At 41.7% G+C, this 23,701-nt stretch overlaps 1 protein-coding gene across 5 annotated transcripts in view; it reads left to right on the plus strand.

The window, feature by feature from the left end:
• Positions 1-23,701, plus strand: part of SNX10 (sorting nexin 10) — a 73,424-nt gene that overhangs the window by 40,905 nt on the left and 8,818 nt on the right. For 4 of the 5 annotated variants that reach the window (XM_042920656.1, XM_042920647.1, XM_042920635.1 and 1 more), the window contains 4 exons: positions 1,717-1,763; positions 19,014-19,100; positions 22,739-22,839; positions 23,239-23,337. In XM_042920656.1, coding sequence (XP_042776590.1) covers positions 1,740-1,763; positions 19,014-19,100; positions 22,739-22,839; positions 23,239-23,337 — 311 coding nt within the window. In that variant the 5' untranslated portion in view covers positions 1,717-1,739. Of the gene's footprint in view, positions 1-1,716; positions 1,764-18,567; positions 19,101-22,738; positions 22,840-23,238; positions 23,338-23,701 lie in introns of those variants that run through there. The other variant, XM_042920615.1, reaches the window with a different exon arrangement.

The following is a 23,701-nucleotide window of genomic DNA, read 5'->3' on the forward strand; positions in this document are numbered from 1 at the left end:
ATGGCACATAGTAGGAGTGCCATAAATATTTGCCGAGTAAATATGCCGAGTAAATTTTCCGAGTGAATAAATGAATTCCCACCCCTTCCACAGTTACGACCCCAGCCTGTCTTTTCTATCTGATCCCCGCAGACCCTTTCTGTATTGGTTTCCTATGGCTGCCAAAAGGAGTTACCATAAACTTCGTGGCTTAAAACAAGAGAAATTTATTCTTTTGTAATTCTGGAGGCCAGATGTCTGAAATCAATGTGTTGGCAGGACCGTGCTCCCTCTGGAGTCTCTAGGGGGACATTTTTCCCCTGCCTCTGGTGACTCCGGGTGTCCTTGGCTTGTGTCTGCCCCTCTGCAATTTCTGCCTCCATCTTCGCACGGCTTCCCCTCTGTGTGCAGGTTTTCTCCTCTTCTGTCTCTCCTGAAACACTTGTCATCGTATTCGGAACCCACAATAATTCAGGATGATCACATCTGAGATTCTTCTTTATGTCTGCAAAGACCCTTTTTCTAGATAGGTCCTGGAGGTTAGGACCTGGGCATATCTTTTTGGCAGCAACAGTGCAACCTGGCCCACCCCCGCTATCCCTTTCCCACAGTGGAACTGGCCTGCCCACCTTCTCTTGACTGTCCATCATGCTTTTCTCCCTCCTTTGTGCATGCTGCTACCACCCCTGTTCCTTGGAGGTCCCTCTTCCTTCCGTGAATGCTGACATTCCTGTGTTCTCCATGGGTCCTCCTGTGTTTCCCAGGTGACAGGAACTGCCTTCCCTTTGGAAACTCTCCGGCCACTCACGTGCAGTCCACTCTCCTCCTGCAGCAGGTCCTTTCCTCTGCCTGCTGTGCGGCATCTTATCAGCAACATCATGTGGGTCTGGAGGCTGAAGCTAGGGTTCTCGCTTCCTTATATTCCCTGCAGTCCCAAGGATGTTAGTAGAGGCTCAGGAGATTTTTGTGGATGGTAAAAAGTATCCGGAAAATGGACCCAGACACCTATGGTCAAAATAAAGACAGACAGTGATGACACAGTCATAGCCACCTTTCCGTCGTAAGAATACGTGTGCAGGGATACAGCTAGGGGATTTTAATTTTCTTTGACAGAGAGCAGGTGTCAGATTCAATGAGCTTATGTAATAAATGGGGTTTAAAATCCAGCAGACAATCCCAGGGACCTTCAGGGCCTGGAATGACCCATCAGGTTGGTTGTACTGACTGGAATCAAGGTGCTGACCCTTATCCCTCTTGGGGCCCACACCGTTTCTCGTCTGAACACTGAAGTGGTTCAGATGTCACAGGAATGACCCGTTCCTTGAATGTCTGGTTGCTGGTAAAGCCATCAGAGCTGTTCTTAGCAGTGGCTCTCTCTGGGCATCTCCATTGTCTCCATTTCTCTGCCAGTGGGCATCCTCTGCCGGCCCCCCATGGCCACCCTGCTCCCCCACCTCCAGGCTCTGACTTACCAAGGCTTCACCTGTAGCTACACTCTGCCTGGCCTTCGGGTTTGAGCGCCTGTCAGCATCCAACTGCCTCAGACTTGCCATGTCCTAAACATCAGTCTGATGTTCACCTTGGTCTGGTCAGCAGTGGATAGGAGGGAGGAGGAGCAGAGGTTCATCTTTCAGGGACTGAGGAGGCAGAGACATTTTCCCTTGGAGGATTTTGGTGGGAGGCCATGAGAGACATTTCTGCTTCCAAATCACTGACTGTTGGTATCTTATTTTTCAGATTGATTGTATCCTGTGCTGAAGATGTTTCCAGAACAACAGAAAGAGGTATGTCATCACAAATCCAAAGATAAATAATCCATGCATTTTGACTCACTGCGGATTAGTTCTTCATTCAGTAACCATCAGTCTGTGGTGAAGAGTCACGATACTTCAGGGCATCCTAGAGGAGGGCTAACGACAGAACAAAACACCTGCCCTCCTGTCCTCACTGCCCCCGCTGCCCCCATTTCCCAACATCGATGCGTCCTCGGCCCTCATTCCTTGGTTCCAGTGACTGAGCTGGCTCCTTGCTCACTTCCACCCACTGCTTATAAAAATATCTTTTTCCATGACTCAGATTTCTCCCAGGCTCTGACTATCACCCTCTGCTTTGAACAGTCTCCCTCTTGCTTTCTTGGTTTTCTACTCTCTTGCCTCATGAGTGAATCCCCCCACCTCTGGTAATGACCCAGGGGAACTGTCCGCCATTAGTTTCACTTTCACTTGGCTTGTTACCTCTCAGATCTCTTGGCTTGTTTTCACACAGTTCAGAGAACGCTGTTCTTTCCTGAACCCAGTCTCACCTCCCAGGCCTCCAGTCCTGGCTTCTTGAGCTTTATCTGACTGGGCGGAGGGTAGGGTAACCACCACACCAACCCTTTGCTGAGTGGCCTCTCTTCGGAGTACCCATGTGTCCTACCCTGCCTACTCCTGTATCACACACTTTGTCACTGGGTGAGCCTAATGAGACTGAACAGTGGCAGAGGGACTTGTTAGGGAGTACGCAACACACACACACACACACACGGCCACATGGTCCTTAGTTTGCCTTGTCCAAGTTTAAAGCACTAAACAATCCAAGAAGTCCATTTCAGAGAATCATTCCAGAAGCTTCTTTGCTAGATCTCACATCCTTACTTTCAGCCCTGTCTTTGGGTTCATATTCTAATTACTCCAGCTCACTTCTACCCTTTAATTCCAGGCTGGGCTCCTGCATTTTCTTTTTATTATTTTTTTTTACATTTTTTTTTGGCTCTCCTGTTTTCAAAGACAGTGTTTTTTAACTTTTGGGGTATAACATATAAACAGTAAAATGCATAAAATTCCTTAATCTTACGTGTACAACAGATTATCCCTTATGTGTACACCTGTGTAACCACACTCAGCTATAGGTGGTTCCAGCCCCCCAGACATTGCTGTGTGGTCCTTTCCATCAGTCCCCCCTATCCTCCCCACAGAGGTAACCTCACATAATACCAGGACTTCTCTCTTGTCTCTATATTAAACAACACTGGGAAATTTCAGGAAATACTTATTTGCTTATTTCAGGAAATACCTTCTCTGTGAAGTTGGCCAAACTACAAGTCCCCACATGACTTCTGTCACTTCTGACACCAGTTACAATTTCAGGGATTCCCAAAAGCATCCTCAGTTTTGATAGTTCGTAAGACTCACAGAATTCACTGAGAGAGCTATGATACTCACAGTGACGGCTTATTACAGGGAAAGGACACAAATTAGAACCAGCCAAAGGAAGGGATGCAGAGGACAGAGTTGGGGAGGCATCCAGATGTGGAGCTCCTGCTCGTCTTCTCTGTATGGAGTTGCTGGAGTTACGCTCCCACCATTGATGTGTGAGGATATGTGCAGGGGAGCTCAGCAGGGCATTTGGTGTCCAGTTTTTACTGCGGCTCGGTCACATACTCCCTGTGTGGCTTTTTTTTTTTTTTTAATTTTTTTAATGTTTATTTTTGAGAGAGAGAACGAGAGAGATAGAGCGTGAGTGGGAGAGGGGAGGGGGAGAGAGAGAGAGATACAGAATCTTCATGAAGCAGGCTCCAGGCTCCAAGCTGTCAGCACAGAGCCCGATGTGGGGCTCGAACCCACGAACCGTGAGATCATGACCCGAACTAAAGTCGGACGCTTAACCGACTGAGCCACCCGGGCGTCCTCCTGTGTGGCTGCCTTTTAGTCTCTACTCCTCCTGGGGTCAGGCTAATATCTTTAGTCTCCAGTTCCTCCAGAGGTTGCATTTGGTACAACTGAACTCCCATCATATGCACATTGTTGGACTGTCTGGTGGCCAAAGCCCAGGCTGGCAAAGGTACCTCTGTCAGGCAGGATGTTCCAGGGGCCTAGAGATCACCTCCCAGTAGCTGAGGGCAGAGGCCAGACCTCTCTCTGGGTGAGGTGAACTCTTCACTACACCACCTGCATTGTCCTGACCACTGGGCAGGCAGTGCCGAGAGAGTGAGACTATGCGATTGATGGCACATTCCAAGGGCACATTTTAAACCTTGTTCTCTTAGGGGAGAAGGGTGCCTGGGTGGCTCAGCTGGTTAAGCTTTTTACTCTTGGTGTTGGTTCAGATCATGATGTAATGGTTCGTGGGATTGAGCCCCAAGCCTCGTGTTGGGCTCTGCACGGACATCCTGGAGTCTTCTTGGGATTCTCTCTCCTCCCTGTCTCTCTGCCCCTCCTCCACTTGTGTGCACCTGTGCTCTCTCTCAAAAAAAAAAAAAAGTTCTCGTAGGGGGGAAAACTGCCAATGAAAGCAACAAAGACTTTTTCCAATTAGAGGGTTTACTTGAAAATTTCTTAATTTAAAAAAAAAGTTTTTTTTAACGTTTATTTATTTTTGAGACAGAGAGAGACAGAGCATGAACGGGGGAGGGGCAGAGAGAGAGGGAGACACAGAATGGGAAGCAGGCTCCAGGCTCTGAGCCATCAGCCCAGAGCCCGACGCGGGGCTCGAACTCACGGACTGCGAGATCATGACCTGAGTTGAAGTCGGACGTTTAACCGACTGAGCCACCCAGGCGCCCCAAAAATTTCTTAATTTTTAATTTTCTAAATTTTTTACTTGGTTTAAGCACTTGATTTTGATTACAAACGCATTTCAATTAATAAAAACTACAACACGAAAAATAATTTAACCACCTACATAAAGAAAGTGTTTTATTGATCTTGCAAAAGTCCTTTATTATAAATAATTATATAATATTATAACATTGGGGTGCCTGGGTGGGTCAGTCAGTTAAACATCTGACTTTGTCTGTGCTCTTAGCACAGAACCTGCTTTGGATCCTCTGTCCCTCTCTCTTTCTGCCCCTACCCTGCTCATGCTCTCTCTATCTCAAAAATAAATAAACATAATAATAATATTATAACATTAAGGAATTTTAAAGTAATTTTTTAAAGTTTATTTTTTTTTTGAGAGAGACGGAGACAGTGTGTGCGAATAAAGGAAGGGCAGAGAGAGAGGGGGAGAAAACTCCCAGCAGGCTCTGCCCTGTCAGCATGGAACCTGATGTGGGGCTCAAACTCATGAAACCATGAGATCATGACCTGAGCTGAAACCAACAGGAGGACGTTTAATCAACTGAGCCACCCAGGCGCCCCATAAAATTAAGGAATTTTAAACTAGAAAGTCCTTCAACTGAAAAGGAAAAAAGTATGATAAGAAGAGAGAGATTTAATGTTTGGAAATTTATGTTAGCCTTTGTCAGCAAGAACTGAGCATAGCCGGGCCAGGTTCTGGATGTATTGTAATGTAGTGTTGCTCAGACAGTCCACTGTTTTCCTGTGGCCAGAATGATCTCCTGGCTTCTAATGGCATTGCTCTTAAACAAAGTTAAAACTCCTAAATGTGTGACTAAGACCCTCTATAATTGGACCCTGCTTCTTTCTCTAGGCTCATCTTCTGTGCCTCCCTTTGCCCCGATGCACTTCTCACTTCTTATTTTGGAGCTTATTTTGCAGACTCGAATGCTCTGTGTCCTCTGGGCCCCTGGGCTTTCACAGATGTTTTCCCCACTGCTTGGATAATCTCTCCTCCCCCAGACTTCACTCCATGTTGAGTGGAGTGGCTAACTCCTCCTTATCCTCAGGCCTCCGCTTAGAAGTCAAGAAGAGGCTTTCCTAAAGCCTCAATTATAAAAAGGTATTTTTACCTCACCACCTAACCTGTAGTCGGTGTGGTCAGAAGTAGAGAAGGTTTTGGCTGAGCTTTTCAATATCCTAGTGCCTGGTTGTTGTTCAGTGGAAATAATTCATTTCCCACCTGACTGCATATGTAAGGGCTGAATGTAGTGTCACTGATTGTTCTAGAATCTAGACCAAGGACTCAGTGTGTGTGTAAGCACTTTCCACTCAGTGCCCATAGCAGACATTCCTAATTAATCTTGACATTGGCACATGAAGTGAGACCTATTTACTACCTTTGTTTAAAATTCAGATGGCCTAAGAGGGACATGTTGGTTCTACCTAACTGATAGAGCCAGCCTAGAAGTTTGGTAAAAAAAAAAAAAAATTTTATAGATGTGGGGGGTGGGTAACCAAATCTAGTCTCTCTTGTTAAAATAGCTTTATTATTGTAATAAATCTAGAGAGAGGAGAACAGGGAGCGAGAGTTTCCCTTGTTAGTTAAACATATTCCATTTGCACATTGGTTTGGATTCCCAGGAGAACAGTATGCAAGCTGATGGATCTTCCCCATAAAAAGGCCCTGGCATTGGGCCATTGTAAAATTAAAATGAATTCAGATTCATTCATGCATGCAACTTTAATTTACAATTAAAATATTATGGTTACATATTTTAATAAGAATAATTAGGTGGACTCAACTGAATCAACTCTTCTGTTTAATGAGACAGAACCCAGTATCCTAATGAAAAGGCAGGTGGCTGTGTCAGGAAACGTGTTTCAGATTGTCTTTCGTGGAGTCAGGCATTTTTGTTCTTTTTCTATTCTAATGTCCAGAGTGAGCAGTTTGGCTTTTCTGCGTCACTAAAGGCCCTTGCTCTCTGCCACGTTGAGCTCCTCTTCTGTGATGTGTGAATAAACAGTTCCCTCCTGCCGGACAGTGTTTCATGACGTCCCACATTCTGGTCCCTCCAGGGCACTGGGTTTTTTCCTCTGCCCAGGGCTCACGTGGTGTAAATGGGACAGTCCAGCCTCTGTGATATGACTGGAAGGGTGGGCTGAAACCCCTTTTGTGGGTGTAGGTGTGGGGGATGGGATGTATATCTCCTCTGCTCTCCTGGATCATGACGACTGAATTCTACCTTGAGAAATGTATACCTTTAGGATGAGGGTTTTTCTTCAAAATGTACATACTTGATTCTGGGTAGAGCGGCAAATACCAGTATTGACACCTAGTGGCAATAAATCCTCAGCTCTGTGGCAGTGGATACCCTGAATGGAACGGATCCAGGTGGGCCCAGGAGAGTTCCAGGGACCATGAGGACCCTGCCGCCGAGGGAGGAGACAGGGCCCTACACGGAAAGATGCCAGGGATGTGCTGCTCTTTCGGATGTGTTGCCTCAAAACTTAACATTTACATGCTCAGGATATGCTTTTGCTGACTGATGGCAACCTCTTGGGCTCGCTCTAGGAAAGCATACTTTCCTTATTGGGAAACTGATTGGAAACTGACTGGGCTGGAACCAGCGAATGTCATTAAAGAATATCCCATAAGCAGGCCTTCCACCTGGGTCCTGTGATGCTGGGGACTTTGAAGGCAAGTGACGAGACAAGACAGAACGCTCTCCTACTCCGCCAAACAAATTTTTTTTTTCCTTCTTTGCCTGTGTGGTGTGATATAATAATAGGAAAAACTGGATGTGAGATAAGTGGGGATTTTTCTGTATATCCAAAACTGTGCTAAAATTAACACTTTTATTGTTTTTTAAAAATTTTATGTTTTTATTATTTATTTTTGAGAGAGAGAGAGACAGAGCATGAGTAGGGCAGGGGCAGAGAGAGAGGGAGACACAGTATCCGAAGCAGGCTCCAGGCTCTGAGCTGTCAGCACAGAGCCCGACGCGGGGCTCGAACGCACAGACCACGAGATCCCAACCTGATCTGAAGTCGGATGCTTAACCGACTGAGCCACCCAGGTGCCCCTAAAATTAACACTTTTGAAGCAAATTACATTGAATTATATATGCTCAACATATAAAGGTTTCTAAAAGATTGTGCAGTAAATAAAGCAGGATACAAAACAGTATTTATATTATCCCATTTGTGTTAAAATTAAATATATATACATACACATGCCAATTCTATATCTATATATAATATAAAAATTATAAAAGTCCTCACTAGGTAGACAAAAAGCAGGGCGTCCAGCATGTAGGGGACTTCATTTTCATGGTGTATTCATCTGTGTTTGAAATTTTATGTATCTCTCTTTAATTACATACATGTTTTATTTTTATAGGAATGAAAAAATCTTATTTTTTAAGGTAGATAAGTATTAGGCTATTATGTTAATGGTGTCAATAAATGTTGAATAAATGGTTAACATTTTAGGTCTCTGTTTCTGACTTGCTTTCACTTTCAGGTGCCACATTTGTTCCTTTTCATAAAGCAGTCATCTTAGGATGACCCCCCCCCCCTCCCTTCCTCTCTCCCTTCTTCCCTTTTACTTTCTCTGATTGTAACCTTTCATTGTGAAATTTTAAACGTACACAAAGCAGAGAGGTACACAAGGGTTCATTACGTTATTCTAGGGATTCAACAATTAGCACATTGTTCATTCATGACCAAGCTATCCCCCACCCATATTCATTTTTTCGTGGGACCAGGCAGTGAATTACTTTGAAACAAATTCTAGACGTTGTGTATTTTCATCTGTAAATATTTCAGTACACATTTCTAACAAATGACCCTTCTTAGGAACAAACCAGATTATTACACCTTAACTAATTAGCATTAATTCTTTCATACCATCAAATCTTCAGTCAGTGTTCAAGTTTTTTGGATTCTGTTGGGGGTAGGGGGAATGTATATATTTAGTTCTCATTATGATCCAAATAGGGACCACACATTGCATTTAGTTACTGTTTTGCTTACAGTCTGTTATTCTGCCTTTTTCCCCTTTTGTAATTAATTTGTTGAAGAAACTACATTTTTTTGTTCAGTAGATATTTTCACAAACTGGATTTTGCTGATTGTGTCCTGTGGTATAGTTTAATACAGGTTGGCAATTACTTCTTACTGCAAAAGATGAGTTTTTTCCCACTGCACTTTTCCTAATGTATTACGAGATACAAAAGGTAACTCTCCTTAATTTTGAACCCTACTTGTATAAAAAAGCTTGCAACATCACGAACTGTTATAAGTCATACAAAAGGCAGGTCTAAGTGAATCTTATCCATGGTTATTTCTCCTAAAGTAATAAAAGCTTTCTTAAAAATCATCATTCAAAACTGCCAGAGCATGGCATTTAAACACCCTCCAAGCTATAAAGTAGAAAGTAACATCCCTTGTAGTATTCCTTTAGGTGATTTGTCATAACTGTTATTAGGAAATAGGAAGCTCACTTGATGCATTCCTTCTGCCTTTCAAGCTTGTTATTTGTAAAGAATGTAGTGTGCAAAATAGGTTAAATATTAGTTTTGAGATTGTTATGTGAGAGTCCTGAACAGAACACTGGTGAATAAGACATTGGTTAAATTCTACAAGTTAGAACAGTGCCTAGCACAGAGTCCATGTTCTTTAGTTGAATGAATGAATGAATGAATGAATGAATGAAAATATGAATGAATCCTTAGTTTAAACACATAAGCATGTAAAACATACTTTGGAATAGGAAAAAAAAAAGTCCTGAGAAAGTGAACACATAATGAAACAAGTTTTCATTTTTGTGATAGAAAATTCTCATCAAGGCTATGAAAAATTACTCTTCATTAGCACTTAGAGGTTCTGATTTATTAGCTTTTGTCCCTACTTGTCTTTTTGTAATCTGAGTAAATATTCTTACAATTAGCACAAGGTTATGCTTCCTGTACTACAAAGCTAGGCTACAGTGAAAATTAAAAAAAAAAACCCACACCTATCAAAATGGCTAACATAAACTATAGGGATAACACCCCCAGAAACTGGTAGGTGCTGTGATGTCACATTATGGTGGTGATTTGCATTTCCTAGTGGCTAATGATGTTATACCACTTTTCATGTCCTTGTCTGCCATCTATATGTCCTTGATGAAAGGTCTCTGTGTGTGTTTTGCCTATTTTCTAATCGAACTCTTTATTTTTTTTAATGTTGAATTTTGTTTTTGTTTTTTTAAGTTTATTTATTTATTTTGAGAGAGACCGAGAGAGCTTGTGTGGGGAGGGACAGAGAGAGAGGAGAGGAAGAATCCCAAGCAGGCTCCTTGTGGTCAGTACAGAGCCTGATGTGGGGCTCAGACTCAGGAACCTGAGATCATGACCTGAGCTGAAATCAGGAGTCAGACGCTTAACCTGCTGAGCCACCCAGGTGCCACATAAATGTTGAGTTTTGAGAGTTCTTTATATGTTCTAGGTACAAGTCCTTTGAAGGATGTGTGATTTGCAAATATTTTCTTCTAGTCTGTCATTTGTCTTTTCAACTTCTTTTCAGGGTCTTTTGCAGAGGAAAGGTTTTTAGTTTTGGTGAGGTCCACTGTATAACCATTTCCTTATGTGTATTATCCTTTTTGGTATCGAGTCGATGAACTCTTCATCTACGCCTAGGACCCAAAGATTTTCTCATATTTTTTCCTAACTGTTTTATGGTTTTGTGTTTACATTTAAATATATGATCCGTTTGAATTAATTTTTGTGGAAGGTGCAAGGGTCAGGTCAAAGTTCATCTTGGGCCTGTCGATGTCTAATTGCTGCAGAGCCACTTGTTCAAAGGCTGTCTATACTTCACTGAATTGTTTTTTTATTTAAAAAATATTTTTTTTGTTTGTTTATTTATTATTGAGAAACAGAGAGAGACAGAGCATGAGCAGGGGAGGGGCAGAGAGAAGGGGAGACACAGAATCTGAAGCAGGCTCCAGGCTCTGGGCTGTCAGCACAGAGCCTGATGCGGGGCTCAAATTCACAAACCGCGAGATCATGACCTGAGCCGAAGTCGGACGCTTAACCGACTGAGCCACCCAGGCGCCCCCTTCATTGAATTGTTTTTACACGTTTGTCAAAAGTTAGTTGGACATCCCTGTATAGGTCTATTTCTGGGTTTTCTGTTCTGTTCTGTCGATCTGTGTACCTCTCCCAATACTGTACTGTCTTGATTACTGCAGCAGGGGGATTCTTTTCACTCTTTTGTACTTTTTCAGAATTGTTTTGGCTATTCTAGGGTCTGTCCCTTTCCATGTAAATTTTAGAAGAATCTCATCTGTGTCTTCAGAAAATCTTACTGGGATTGATACAGGAATTGCATTAAACCCATAGATCAGTTTGGAGAGAACTGATCTCTTTACTGTGTTGAGTCTTTCAATACATGAACACAGTACAGACATATACTTATGTAGACATATACAGAGAAGTGTAGACTTCTTTGATTTCTTTCAACTGCATCTTGTAATTTTCAGCATACAGAATCTACGTTCTTTGTTTTTGAGTCATCTCTGTAATCAGTTGTTTGATTAATTTTCTAACATTTCATGAGGACTTGCTATGTGCTACTACTGTGCTTGGGGCTAGAAATATAAAAATGGAATAGAAAGCCTTTGAGAAGAGCATGTCGTTTGAACTGATATTGGCTAAGAGCAACAAAGATAATATTTTCCCTCCAAAATAATTACAGAGAAGATGGAAATCATCTGAGATTTATCATTGCCAAAAGTACCGCTAGATAGAATGTTTGAGAGCACAAGCTTTGAGTTTGAATATTGAAATGGCCAATAGCTCAGCCTGTTGGCTGTTTGGCTTTGGGCCAGTTGCTTAAATTAAGCTTTAGAAGCCTTACTTTCCTTATCTGTAAAATGGGACAGATAATTAATTGACCGCTTCCTTAGAATTGTTGTAAAGATTAAAGAAAAACATATGTAAAACGCTTGCCACAGTGCTCTATATAATACAGTTATTTTTATTGTTAATTTCATCTCCTATCAGGGCTAAGGAAGAGAAGACAAGGTAGACGAGTAAATAGACAAAGGTTGAACCTGGGGCAGTGGTGGTGGGGGACAGGATGCATTACAATCAAAGAGCGATTATTATAAGAGAACACAGGAATTAGATTTTCAAAGAGTCTAGCAGTCTCTCTTTCTTCAGAAGCCTTTTCCCACATGGAGAACAGTAGGGATCAGTTAGTTTAAATTTTTAATTCTACTCTGCCTGGCTTCTTCCTCCACACTAGATACAGTCATTAGGCCCAAGAAGTCATTAAAGTGTTTAATAAGGTTATTAAATTGACTGACTGCTGCTGCTGAAGCAATTTTCAGAGGAAATCCATATGATTGTAGGTGTGGAACTCGGAACTGTCCTCTGCGGCTGACAAGCTGTCAACATTCCTTTGAAGGATGGTGGGCAGCATCGTGAGGGATGCGTCTAATTAAGAGATTATAGGTGAACCTTGGCTTCCTGGGTGTGCTATTCATAGCTGGATGTACGGCGAAACTTCACTAATTCCTACTAATTGCGGGGTGGGGGAGGGGAGGCCCATCTGAATTATAGAATATTTTAAAATAAATGTACTTTTATTACTTTCAAGTACATATTTTAACTCCAACTAGGCAAACAAATTGTCGTCTGGCACGGGTCTTCGGGGACCCAAGTTATTGAAGCTATCAGGATGATTTTCAATTATTTCTATGTAAATAGGTGCTTCTAGAGTTCTTTAGGGTGCTCGAAAACAGTTTGTTCTCATAGATCTTAAACATCGCTCGCGTAGCCATATGCTGTTAATTGGCACACCCTTAGAGGAAGGGGTTTGGTAAATTAAGATAAACTTTAGACCAGCTGCTAAATAACTTCTCATTAATTCACGGAGTCCAAGAACCCAAGCGGATGAGGATATTATTCCAGTTCAGGTTGGATCTTGTTTTTTTCCCGAAGGCAGTTCATTCATTCCTGCAGGCATTCATTTATTCATTAGGTGATATTAATGGAATGCATTGGCTGTGCCAGGCACCCAGGCTGGCTGTGACGGCCTGGGCTACCCTGAAGGACCTCAGTGTCCGAGAGAGGGGACCTACAGGTATCACAGCACAGTAAGCTGTGGCAAGTAGGGACAGTGCCCAGGATGTGCCCGGAGGTGTTAGGGGCTCGGAAGAGGGTCAGATGAATCAGACTGGGTGAACTGCAGGATTTCCAGAGACTGAGTTGCATTTTGAAAGAAGAATTGGAGTTAGCAGACCATGAAGGCTAGAGGAAGATGATGATGAAGAAGAAAGCGGAAAGTAGGGTAGGGATCACAGTCCAGGCAGAGGGAACAGTATGTTCAAAGGCATGGAGGGCTGAACTGGCATGTCATGTAGGCGACCTTTGTTTAGCCTTTGGCCATGAGTAGAGCGAAAATCATGTTGTGCTACCTAAGGAGTCTGAACTTGATCTTGAAAATTATGGCATAGGTTTTGAAGGACTTTTAGCAGGAAAGTGACATCCCCAGATGTGTGCGTTGGGGCCATTCTTGTCTTAGTGTGGGGGATGACCTGGGTGCAGGCGAAGTCTGGCATAATTGCGTTTCAGGCGGGGTTGCTGGAGATGAGATGGGGGAGAAGGATGCGGTGTGTGGCAATGGTATAGACTCTGTGCTCGTGAGACTTCTAGGCAAGAGGCTGGAGATGTGGAGAGACGCCCAGGCTGGGCTGGGGATGGAATCATCAGCTCCTGCTGGGTGCTCGAAAGCATATGTTTGCATGAGATCATCCTGGAAGTGCATCTGGGTGTGAAAAACAGCAGCTGGGGGTGGCTCTCAGGGCCCTAGCGATGTTTAAGAGAGTGAGAAGGGAAGAGCTCACCATCCACAAAGGAATAGGGAAATTTAGCCCTCCTACCAAGTTAAAAATTTTCAAGATTGAAAAAATATTTGGAGTTTTAGCACCATAGTTGACTTTAAATGTGCATTTAAAATGCATTGCTGTTCTTGGGGGGGCCCGAGTGGCTCAGTAGGCTAAGTGTCTGATCCTTGATTTCCCCTTAAGTCATGATCTCACGGTTCATGGGTTCAAGCCCCATGTTGGGTTCCGCTCGGATTCCCTGTCTCCCTCTCTCTCTGCACCCCCCCACCCCGGTCAAAAATAAATAAACATTAAAAAAAATACATTGCTGCTCTTACAAGACTTTTTTTCCCCCAGCAAAGTTTTTGAATATGTATTCAACATGTCCTTCCCTATGTAAAGAGTAGACTTTAATAAGTAACAATAATAGCAGAGTCTGAGAATTCCAACCCATTGAGATGAAGAAAAGACTTTTTTACTGTAATTTTTCATTATGTTGTCCATCCCTTCTATAAATATTATGAGGCGCTTGCTCTGGGCAAGTACTGTGAAATCCTTAGGTCAGTCTGAGTTTTGCTGAAAAATTACAGTGTTAGCGTGTTTGCTGCTGGGTTCTTAAATTAATAATTTTTTGTACTTTAAGAAACACATACAATTGGTTTAGCTTAATTTTTTATTTCCAGTGTCTGTGGGAAGGTCTCAATGCTTTGGGTTTATTTTAAGCATTTTCCTTTCTGTGTAATAATACTTTACCTTTATGTAGTACTTAATGAAAAACTTCCCAGGGTTTCCACTGGTGTTTTATAATTTGATACTTGTAACAAATAGCTGGGATATTGTTCGAACAGGCATTATTCCCATTTTCCAGATGTGGAAACAGAGGCTCAGTGAATAAGTTCATAATTTAGAATGCCGTGAACCAGAATTTATCCCTAGTCTTGTGACCATAAATTCAGTGCTCTTTCCATGAAACGGGACATGTTACTCAAAGCTTACATGTTAATGGTTGGGCTGTAGCAAGCAGATAGTGGGGGGAAATAAAAGCCCCCCTTTTTTTCCCCCAGAACTATTTGTCATTGCTACCATCATCGATTAATAGAATGTTGAGTGGTCAGGGGCGTTGTGACACTGTAGTAACTGTGGGTTTTATAGTTTTAGTTTAGATTTTTTTTTTTTTAATCACAAGTTTGTACACATTGACAAATGGATTTCCTTTTCTTTTCATTTTTGTTTAGTCTGTGTAGAGACCCACTATTTCACTAACAGGTGCATATCTTCTGCTATTAATATAGAACACTGAAGGGCATGTGGGTGGCTGAGTCAGCTAAGTGTCCGACTTCGGCTCAGGTCACAGTCTCACAGTTTGTGGGTACGAGCCCCACAGCAGGCTCTCTGCTGTCAGCGCAGAGCCTGCTTTGATCCTCTGTTCCCCCCCCCTCTCTCTCTCTGCCCCTCCCTAGCTAGCGTGCATAGCGCGCGCTCTCTCTCTCTCTTTCTCAAAAATAAACATTTGAAAAAAAATACAGAACATTGATCCGTTGGAAATATTTAATTCCCCTTTTGGTATATTCAAGAACTCCGGCCTCTCCAGTGGAAAAGTGGAGCTGCCAGCACCCTGTGAGGGCTCATGGCCCACATGTGACCTGATGACTGGGTGCCTTCTGGCTGTAGGGTGGTGGAGGGATGGAGTGGGGGCATGCACAATAACCTTGCCTGCTGTTATCAATGTCCTGCCTTGCTCAGTGTAGGCATAGTGGTGATCAAGGCCCACACTGCTTTTAGGGGTTTTCATTAAAACATGAAGACGTTTTAATTTTTTTTTTTTAATTTACATCCAAGTTAGTTAGTGTATAGTGCAACAATGATTTCAGGGGTAGATTCCTTAATGCCCCTTTCCCATTTAGCCCATCCCCCCTCCCACAACCCCTCCAGTAAACCCTTTGTCTGTTCTCCATATTTAAGAGTCTCTTATGCTTTGTCCCCCTCCCTGTTTTTATATTATCTTTGCTTCCCTTCCCTTATGTTCTTCTGTTTGGTGTCTTAAAGTTCTCCTATGAGTGAGGTCGTATGATATTTGTCTTTCTCTGACTAATTTCGCTTAGCATAATACCCTCCGGTTCCATCCACGTAGTTGCAAATGGCAAATTTCATTCTTTTTGATCGCTGAGTAATACCCCATTGTATGTAGATAGATAGATACATAGATAGATAGATAGATACCACCTCTTCTTTATCCATTCATCCATCGATGGACATTTGGGCTCTTTCCATACTTTGGCTATTGTCGATGGTGCTGTTATAAACATTGGGGTGCATGTGCCCCTTTGAAACAGCACACCTGTATCCCTTGGATAAATACCTACTAGTGCAATTGCAGGGTCATAGGGTAGTTCTATTTTTAATTTATTGAGGAACCTCCATACTGTTTTCCAGAGTGGCTGCACCAGTTTGCATTCCCACCAGCAGTGCAAAAGAGATCCTTTCTCCGCATCCTCGCCAACATCTGTTGTTGCCTGAGTTGTTAATGTTAGCCATTCTGACAACTGTGAGGGTGGTATCTCATTGTGGTTTGGACTTGTATTTCCCTGATGATGAGTGATGTGGAGCATTTTTTCATGTGTTGGTCGGCCACTGAAAATGTTTTAATTCCCTTTTAAACCAGAAAAATAAAATGAACTTTCAGATCAAACGAAAGGTTTTAATATATAATATTAATATATTCCTCTTTATGTCAGTGTGGTTATAAAGTATGATTTTTGATTTTTTTTTTTTTTTTTTTTTTTTTTGGTGTGTGTGTGGCAGAAAGGTCTCATGAAGGCAAAAGTCCCCAAGGCCCATGAAAGCCAGAATGCAGCTCTAAGTGTGTGTGTGGGGGAGGGGGGAGGTGCATGGTTTGGAAAGATAAATGTGGTCTGCTTTGGATTCTGGTCTTCTCTTCCTAACCTATTTTCCCTTCTGTTCATTGATTCATTGATGATTAGTCCATTAAGAACTCTGGGTGTGTGAAAAGTACTGCAGGGAAATGAGTTACACACACACACACTCACAGGAGACGGAAATGACAGTTAGACTAAGAGCAGGGTGCCTGGGTCTGTTTCAGTTTCCATCTCTGAACAGTTTCTCTTACAATTTAGAATGTACTTTTGAGAGGCGCCTGGGTGGCTCAGTTGGTTAAGTGTCTGACTCTTGATTTCAGTTTGGGTCATGAGCTCAGGGTTGGTGAGTTTGAAACTCACGTCAGGCTCTGTGCTGACAGCATGGAGCCTGCTTGGGATTGTCTCCCTCACTCTCTGCCTCTCCCCCACTTGCTCTCTCTCTTAAAATAAATAAAAATAAACTTTAAAAAAGGGGGTTTGAGAAATAATGGCCAAAAGAGCATCACTATGTTGTCTTATTTTTATTATCTGTCTTCTAAATGACTTAAAAAAAATACATAAGGAAAGCTTTTAAAGTAAGACTTTTGGGAAGATTAACTCATAATCCCTGTATCCTTCAGGCAGGCAGTAGGGCAGAAGTCTCAAATTCAAGAACAAAGTTTATGTTGCCTTAGAAGGTGAAATTTGAGGGGCACCTGGGTGGCTCAGTCGTTTGGGCATCCCACTTCGGCTCAGGTCATGATCTTGCGGTCTGGACCGTGGGTTCAAGCCCTGGGTTGGGCTCTGTGCTGATAGCTCAGAGCCTGGAGCTGCTTTGGATTCTGCATGTCCCTCTCTCTCTCCTCTTCCCCTGCTTGCACTCTCTCTCTCTCTGTGTCTCTCAAAAATGAATAAACATTAACAAAAAATTTTAAAAAAGGTGAAACTTCATAGGTGTCAAAAGGGAATGTGAGCTGGTTTTTTTCGCCTTTTTAAAAAATGCCCTGGGCTGAAAAATGATCATTTTATGGTCTGTGTAACAGAATAGAGGTACTCTGTCCAGAAAACACCATCATCTCTCTTCTGCTTCTGCTCTACGAACATTCAGAGCCTGCCTCTCAGATGTGCCAGCACAAAGCAGTAACAGAAGCCTAAGATTTCAGCTTTGATGTCCCCCCTTTTTAGATAAAAAGTTGAAATATTTAAAATAAAATTAAATTTGGGGCACCTGGGTGGCACAGTCAGTTAAGCATCCAGCTTCGGCTCAGGTTATGATCTCACAGTCCATGGGATGGAGCCCCACATTGGGCTCTGTGCTAACAGCATAGAGCTGCTTAGGATTCTCTCCCTTTCTCTCTGCCCCTCCCCAGCTCACTCGCGTTTTCTCTCTCAAAATAAATACATAAACTTAAGAAAATTAAAAAAATAAATTGAATTAGGGGTGCCTGGCTGGTTCAGTCGGTAGAGCATGCAACTCTTGATCTTGGGGTTGTGAGTTTGAGCTCTATGTTGGGTATAGAGATTATCTAAAAATAATATCTTTAGAAAGAATTTGGGGCACCTGGCTGGCTGAATTGGTGGAGCGTGCAACTCTTAATCTTCAGGTTGTGGGTTTGAGCCCCACATTCAGTGTAGAGCTTACTTAAAAATGAAATCTTTAAAAATAAGTAATAAGATTTAAAAATTCAGTTAGCAAATTTGTGATCACCAAGCGAATAAATTAATACTTTCAGATTTATCATGCCAAACATAATCGTTTGTTGTATATGATGTCATATTTTTATACTAAGAATATTTAGTAAAGAGCACTTTTTGGAAACCATTGTGTTTTAAATTTTACCCTGTATTTCCAATTTTTGTTATCTTTTGAAAGGAACAAGATTGTCTACCAGGTATTTTTTTTAACATCTCTTTTTACTTATAACATGAGGTTATTAAGAAGGTGAAATTATTTACTATAAGGGAAAGTGTATTTAAAAAAATAGAAAAGTATGGGGTTAAAGGGTTTCATCTTTCTAAGTTATTGTTGCTTATTCTCATGAAGGTGGGGTGTGTAGAAAGTCATTTTCATCTTCCGTTGCTTGCTTATCCCATGTCCTTTGCCACTCTTCTATTTTCTTCTAGGAAGTGATTTATCAGGTAGGGCCTATAGTTTTTTTATTTCACTTATTTATTTTTATTTATATTTGGGGGGAGCGCAAGAGGGGGAGGGGCAGAGAGAGGGGTACAGAGGATCTGAAGCGGGCGCTATACTGACAGGCTGACAGCAGTGAGCCCGAATTTGAGGGCTCGAACTCACGAACTGCGAGATCATGATCTGAGCCGAAGTCAGACGCTCAACTGACTGAGTCACCCAGGTGCCCCAGGGCCTATGGTTTTAACGTAGGGAGATGAAAAAAGTAAGAAATGGCTGCTGTAAAGAAAGTGAAAAAAAGAAAGAAAAGTAAGATTTGAGAAAAATCTGAACGTATTTCACGATTCAAAATGACACATCAGTTACTTTATTACGGTCTTCATTAACCTGTAAGACTCCCTAGAAGGACCCCCAGGTTGGATTTACACCATTTTAAAAATTCCATTTGTGGCAGAAATGCTCTTGGACTTCCCATAGTGCCTGATTCATTAGCTTTACTTCTTGTTTTTAAAAGAATGAACAACCACAGCTCATTTCAGTTTTGTTCCAGTACTGTGTGCTTCTCTCCCTTCTTTCCAGCCCTGCTCGCGATTCTGAAACATATTCCTTTGTTTATGATGCCTTTACAGGAATTTGTAAGCGTCTGGGTTCGAGATCCTCGGATTCAGAAGGAGGACTTTTGGCATTCTTATATTGACTATGAGATATGTATTCATGTAAGTATTCAGTCAATAGTCTGCAGAAATCATGGCAGTTTTTAGGTATCATGCATTTGATGGGACACACTGTTATACTTCAAATTGATATTTGTAAAAATGTTCCTATCTCAAATAACTGACTTTGGATGATTATAACTAATGCCTGTGTCTCGAATGGAGTAGTAAGTTGGTTCCTAAAGTTGGAAAATTACTCATTAGAATTGCTTATTGTACCTTTGCTAATACTAATATTTTAAAGTTTATTGCCTTCATGTATGAATATGTGAATACATCTAAAATTCACAGTTAAAGTGTATTTATAGCTCATTAATGGTATTTCTTTATGATCTGTTATAGCATATTTCTGGGTAATAGATTGCCTGATAAATCTTAGGTTTTAAGAGGATATAGAGCTTTCTGGGAAACTGATGTGCAGTGGTTTTATATGTAGAATAAGAAAGTGGAAAATAAATACGTGCAATTATTTTGCTTTAGTCTAGATTCGTAATTAACATACGTAAATAACTAGAAATGATGTACTTTATTTGGAAGTAATACTTTATCATAATCTCGAGCATTTTTGTGTGGTGTATGGCCTTCTGTAATCATCTTGAACAAGGGTCAGCAAACTTTTTTTGTAAACACTGAGGTAGTAAATGTCTTCAGCTTTGGAGTATACATTCTGTCTCAAAACTACTCAATTCCACTATTGTCGGGCGAAAGCAGTCCTAAACAATACACAAATGAATAGATGTAACTGTATTCCAATAAAACTTTATTTGCAAAGCTAAGTGGCAGGCTGGATGTGGCCCACAGGCTATAGTTTATTGGACCTGATCGTGAAGATAGGTTCCTTTTCCCATCTGATTTAGTCCAGACTTCTCTTGGGAGCATAGACTCAGATTTTATCTGTGACTGTATGCAATGTGAAGTAAAATCTAGCCACCTTTAATCTTCCCATTGTAAATAGTTAAATTGATAGATTAGACACCCAGGCATCAGCCATAAAACTTTTTTTTCTCTCCTTTCTTCCCTTTTTTTTCTTTCAAAGTTCTCCAACTTAGAAAATAAAAACTCAGAACTGCTTGCTTTTTTTTTTTTTTTTTTTTTTTTAGAACTGCTTTTCTGATGATTGTGTTGAAGACCACTGCCAGGGTATACCTTGTATTTTGATTTTGTTTTGGTTTTACTCATAAAATCCCACCAGATATGTGTTCTGTGTGGAAAATTATGAGTATGTAAGAGTAAGCATTTGGAAATGAAACGTAATTCTTTAGTTGCCTTTTTAACTTCTTCTGAAAAATGTGTGTGTCCTTATCACACTTCATGGGAGACATGAAATTTAATTATCCTCAGAGAGTTAATGAAAGCGTAGATTTTTTTTTCTCTGCTACATAAGTTGCATTAGGTGAATTCAGAAATGTCTGTCTCAAGCCAGAAATGATAGATTCCACAAATATTATTTGGTGGTGTTCTGGCGTTTCTCTGAAATGCTAGTACATTGACAATGACTAAATCTTCTTGGCTTGGGAGATAACAGAATAAGCAAACAGATTTAGAGGAACTTAAAAATTAGTGATCTCAGCATAGTCTGGTCCTAACTATCCATACCTGTTTATGATTAGGAATGAGGTGGGGGCCTGCGTGGGGGGGACTAGAGAGCTCTAGTCAGCCTCATTTAGGTGCTGTACCCATAGGGCTTTGCAGTAGAGAAGCCAGTAGTTAACCCATTTAAATGAACCTCAAGAGAAATGACACCAGGTGACTGTGGAATCTCAGCATTTATTTAGAATTGTAAACTAGTGAACTGTATATGCTCTCCTAACCTTGTCCTGCAAATGAAGGACTTATGGATGGACCTTTGTCTGGCATAGGTGCCAGGTGGATCTCCAACTGACACCCACATTATTGACATCCACAATAATCCAGAACAGAGAAATGAAAGGGAGTTGAAATCGGTTCAGTCCTACCTGAGGTGTCAGGAGTCCCTGCAGTGGCCTGGTCCTCTAGAGGACACCTGCCCAGGCCTTGTTAGCACACTCGTCCTGGTGTGAACGGTCTGCTGACTCAGTCCCCCAGGGGTCACTTTAGAGTGAGAGTGAGGCCGTAGTAAGCTTTGAAATCCACACACAGAATGTTACTGTGCCCCAGACTCCGTCTTGTGCGTTTTGCTGCCGTGTTGTCAAAGGTGACAGGCTTTAGACCAGTAGCTCCTTTGGGGGCAGATCTCTTCATCTGTCTGCATTCTGAGGTTTCCTGAACTTTATCAAGTTTAGGAGAACCAGGAGCTGTGCCGTACCTTTCATGGGGGTGGGGGTGGGGGTGGGGGTGGGGGTGGGGGTGGGGGTGGGGGTGGTTTAAGAACTCAGGCACATAGTCACTCACACTCGCCAAGGGAAACAACTGCTGGGTGCTTAGGTGCTAAGTGGTAGGATAATCATGATTTTTGAAAGAATAAAAATCTTGGGGACCCAAAACACTCTCATTTGGCAGGGTAAAGATCATGAAATAGAAGTTCGAAATAAATGTAGAGAACAGAAATCTTACGAAACCATTAGTCAGGTATCTGCCAGTCTCTCTTGTTTTACACAAAGGAGAAAGGAGAAACATGTATTTACTGGTCTTGGGTTTACCCCGAGGAGAAGCATTGCTGTTCTGCTTAGGATGGGGACTCTGTAGGTGGCTTTTCCAAGTCTGCCTTAGGGTAGCTGGAAGCAAACCGACATCTCCTATCTAATAACAGTATTAATAGATAACATTTGTCAGGTACTTACCATCAATCCTTATGACCACCCAGTAAAATAGGTGTGTACTACTTCACCCCCATTTTACCACTCAGCAAACTAGAGTTTAAGTGACTTGCCATATGGCAGGGCCAGAACTGGCACGTGGGTTCCCCATGGGTATAATTGTCCCTGTGTACCACAAGCCTCTCTCTACCTTGGATCGCACTCCCTTGCACATCTAGTAGAGAAGGAGAATGCTCTTCTCTTGTTTAAAAGTGATACCAGGGGGTGCCTGGCTGGCTCAGTCAGTAGAGCGTGAGACTCTTGAGTTCAGGGTTGTGAGTTCAAGCCCCGCTCTGGGTGTGGAGCCTACTTGAAATAAACATTAAAAAAAAAAAAGTGATTTCAGGATGCCTGAAAACCACCAAACCTGGTGGTTTGTGTGATCTGTACTGATGGCCGTATCAAGGATATGATGGCTTCTCGTGGTGTCGTGTCAAGGGCCATAAGAAGGTGTCTCTAATTCCCAAAGGCTTCTCCAGCCTCATGGGTGAACGGTATTAAAATGGAAGGGATGACCCCGAGTTTTTATTGGTCATTTAGACTGCAGGATTTGTTTAATTTTTATGATTCATCTTTGAAAGCAGTACTAATAGGTGAGCAGGAGGCTACCTCAGGACTCAGGGGACGGCAGGGTCAGGCTTTGCCCCAGGGCAACACTGCGCGTTGATGTCATCCCGGCTGTTTTTCAGGGATGTAATAGATAGTGGTGGGCTTTGTGCAAGATTGGAATCTGGCACAAGAGCAACTGTGCTTTCGGTTTTTTTAAATCCTATGCAAATGAACATGGGCACATTTGGTGAGTTCGAGATGGAGGAAAAAACATTTTTTCCTTAAATGGGGCTTGTATTTTTCTTTTTCTTCAAACAGACCAATAGCATGTGTTTTACAATGAAAACATCCTGTGTGCGAAGAAGATACAGAGAATTTGTGTGGCTGAGGCAGAGACTCCAAAGTAATGCGTTGCTGGTGTAAGTGATTTAAATAAGTGATATTGGGGAGGCTTTATTATTATATTCAATATTTTAAAATTCGTCATGCATTAAGATTCAGAAAACATGAAGGATTTGATAGGCTTCTTGATTGCCATCTATAGCTTTAGTTAGTTTTGTGGCTGCTACATCTGAATACAAAATTTATCACTTGCATTTCACTAACCTGTTGAGTATTGACCATGAAAGCCCTCAAAAATTTTTAAAAATGGGTTTTTCTTTAAGTTAATTAATTATCTTATACCCTTATTATATATACTCTATAATATATACAACTATATGATAATTATAACATAATTTGCTTTCGCTTGGAGAAATTTTGTCCCTAACCCACCTTGATTTGATTATTAAAAAAAATTTTTTTTCCTTTTTCCTAAGGCAACTGCCAGAACTTCCATCTAAAAACCTGTTTTTCAACATGAATAATCGCCAGCATGTAGATCAGCGTCGTCAGGGTTTGGAAGATTTCCTCAGAAAGTAAGTGTGCAGAAACTCTTGCGGCCATACAGGAGTTGTAAGCAAAGTGCTTTGCAAAAGTTGAGTGTCCTATAATTATGTGGGGGAGAAGAATATCAGTGTTCCAAATATTAATAATAATCTAGAGCCTAGCTCAGTAGTTCATTTCCTATATTAGAGCGCCATCTTGTGGCTGACATCTTATCGTGCACATCTGGGACCACATCTTCTAGAAGGAAAACAATGAGCTAATTGAGTCTGGTAATGAATAAATCTGTGGTCCTTGAAGCTGTGAAGCAGAGCCAAATTACTAAGGAGTTCAGCTGACAAAAGTAAAATTTGCGAGGAAGCAAACATGCTTTATTAAAAAGGTGCTACTTAAAAA

The sequence above is a fragment of the Panthera leo genome, chromosome A2 (assembly GCF_018350215.1).
Source record: "Panthera leo isolate Ple1 chromosome A2, P.leo_Ple1_pat1.1, whole genome shotgun sequence".
Taxonomy (NCBI): Eukaryota; Metazoa; Chordata; class Mammalia; order Carnivora; family Felidae; genus Panthera; species Panthera leo.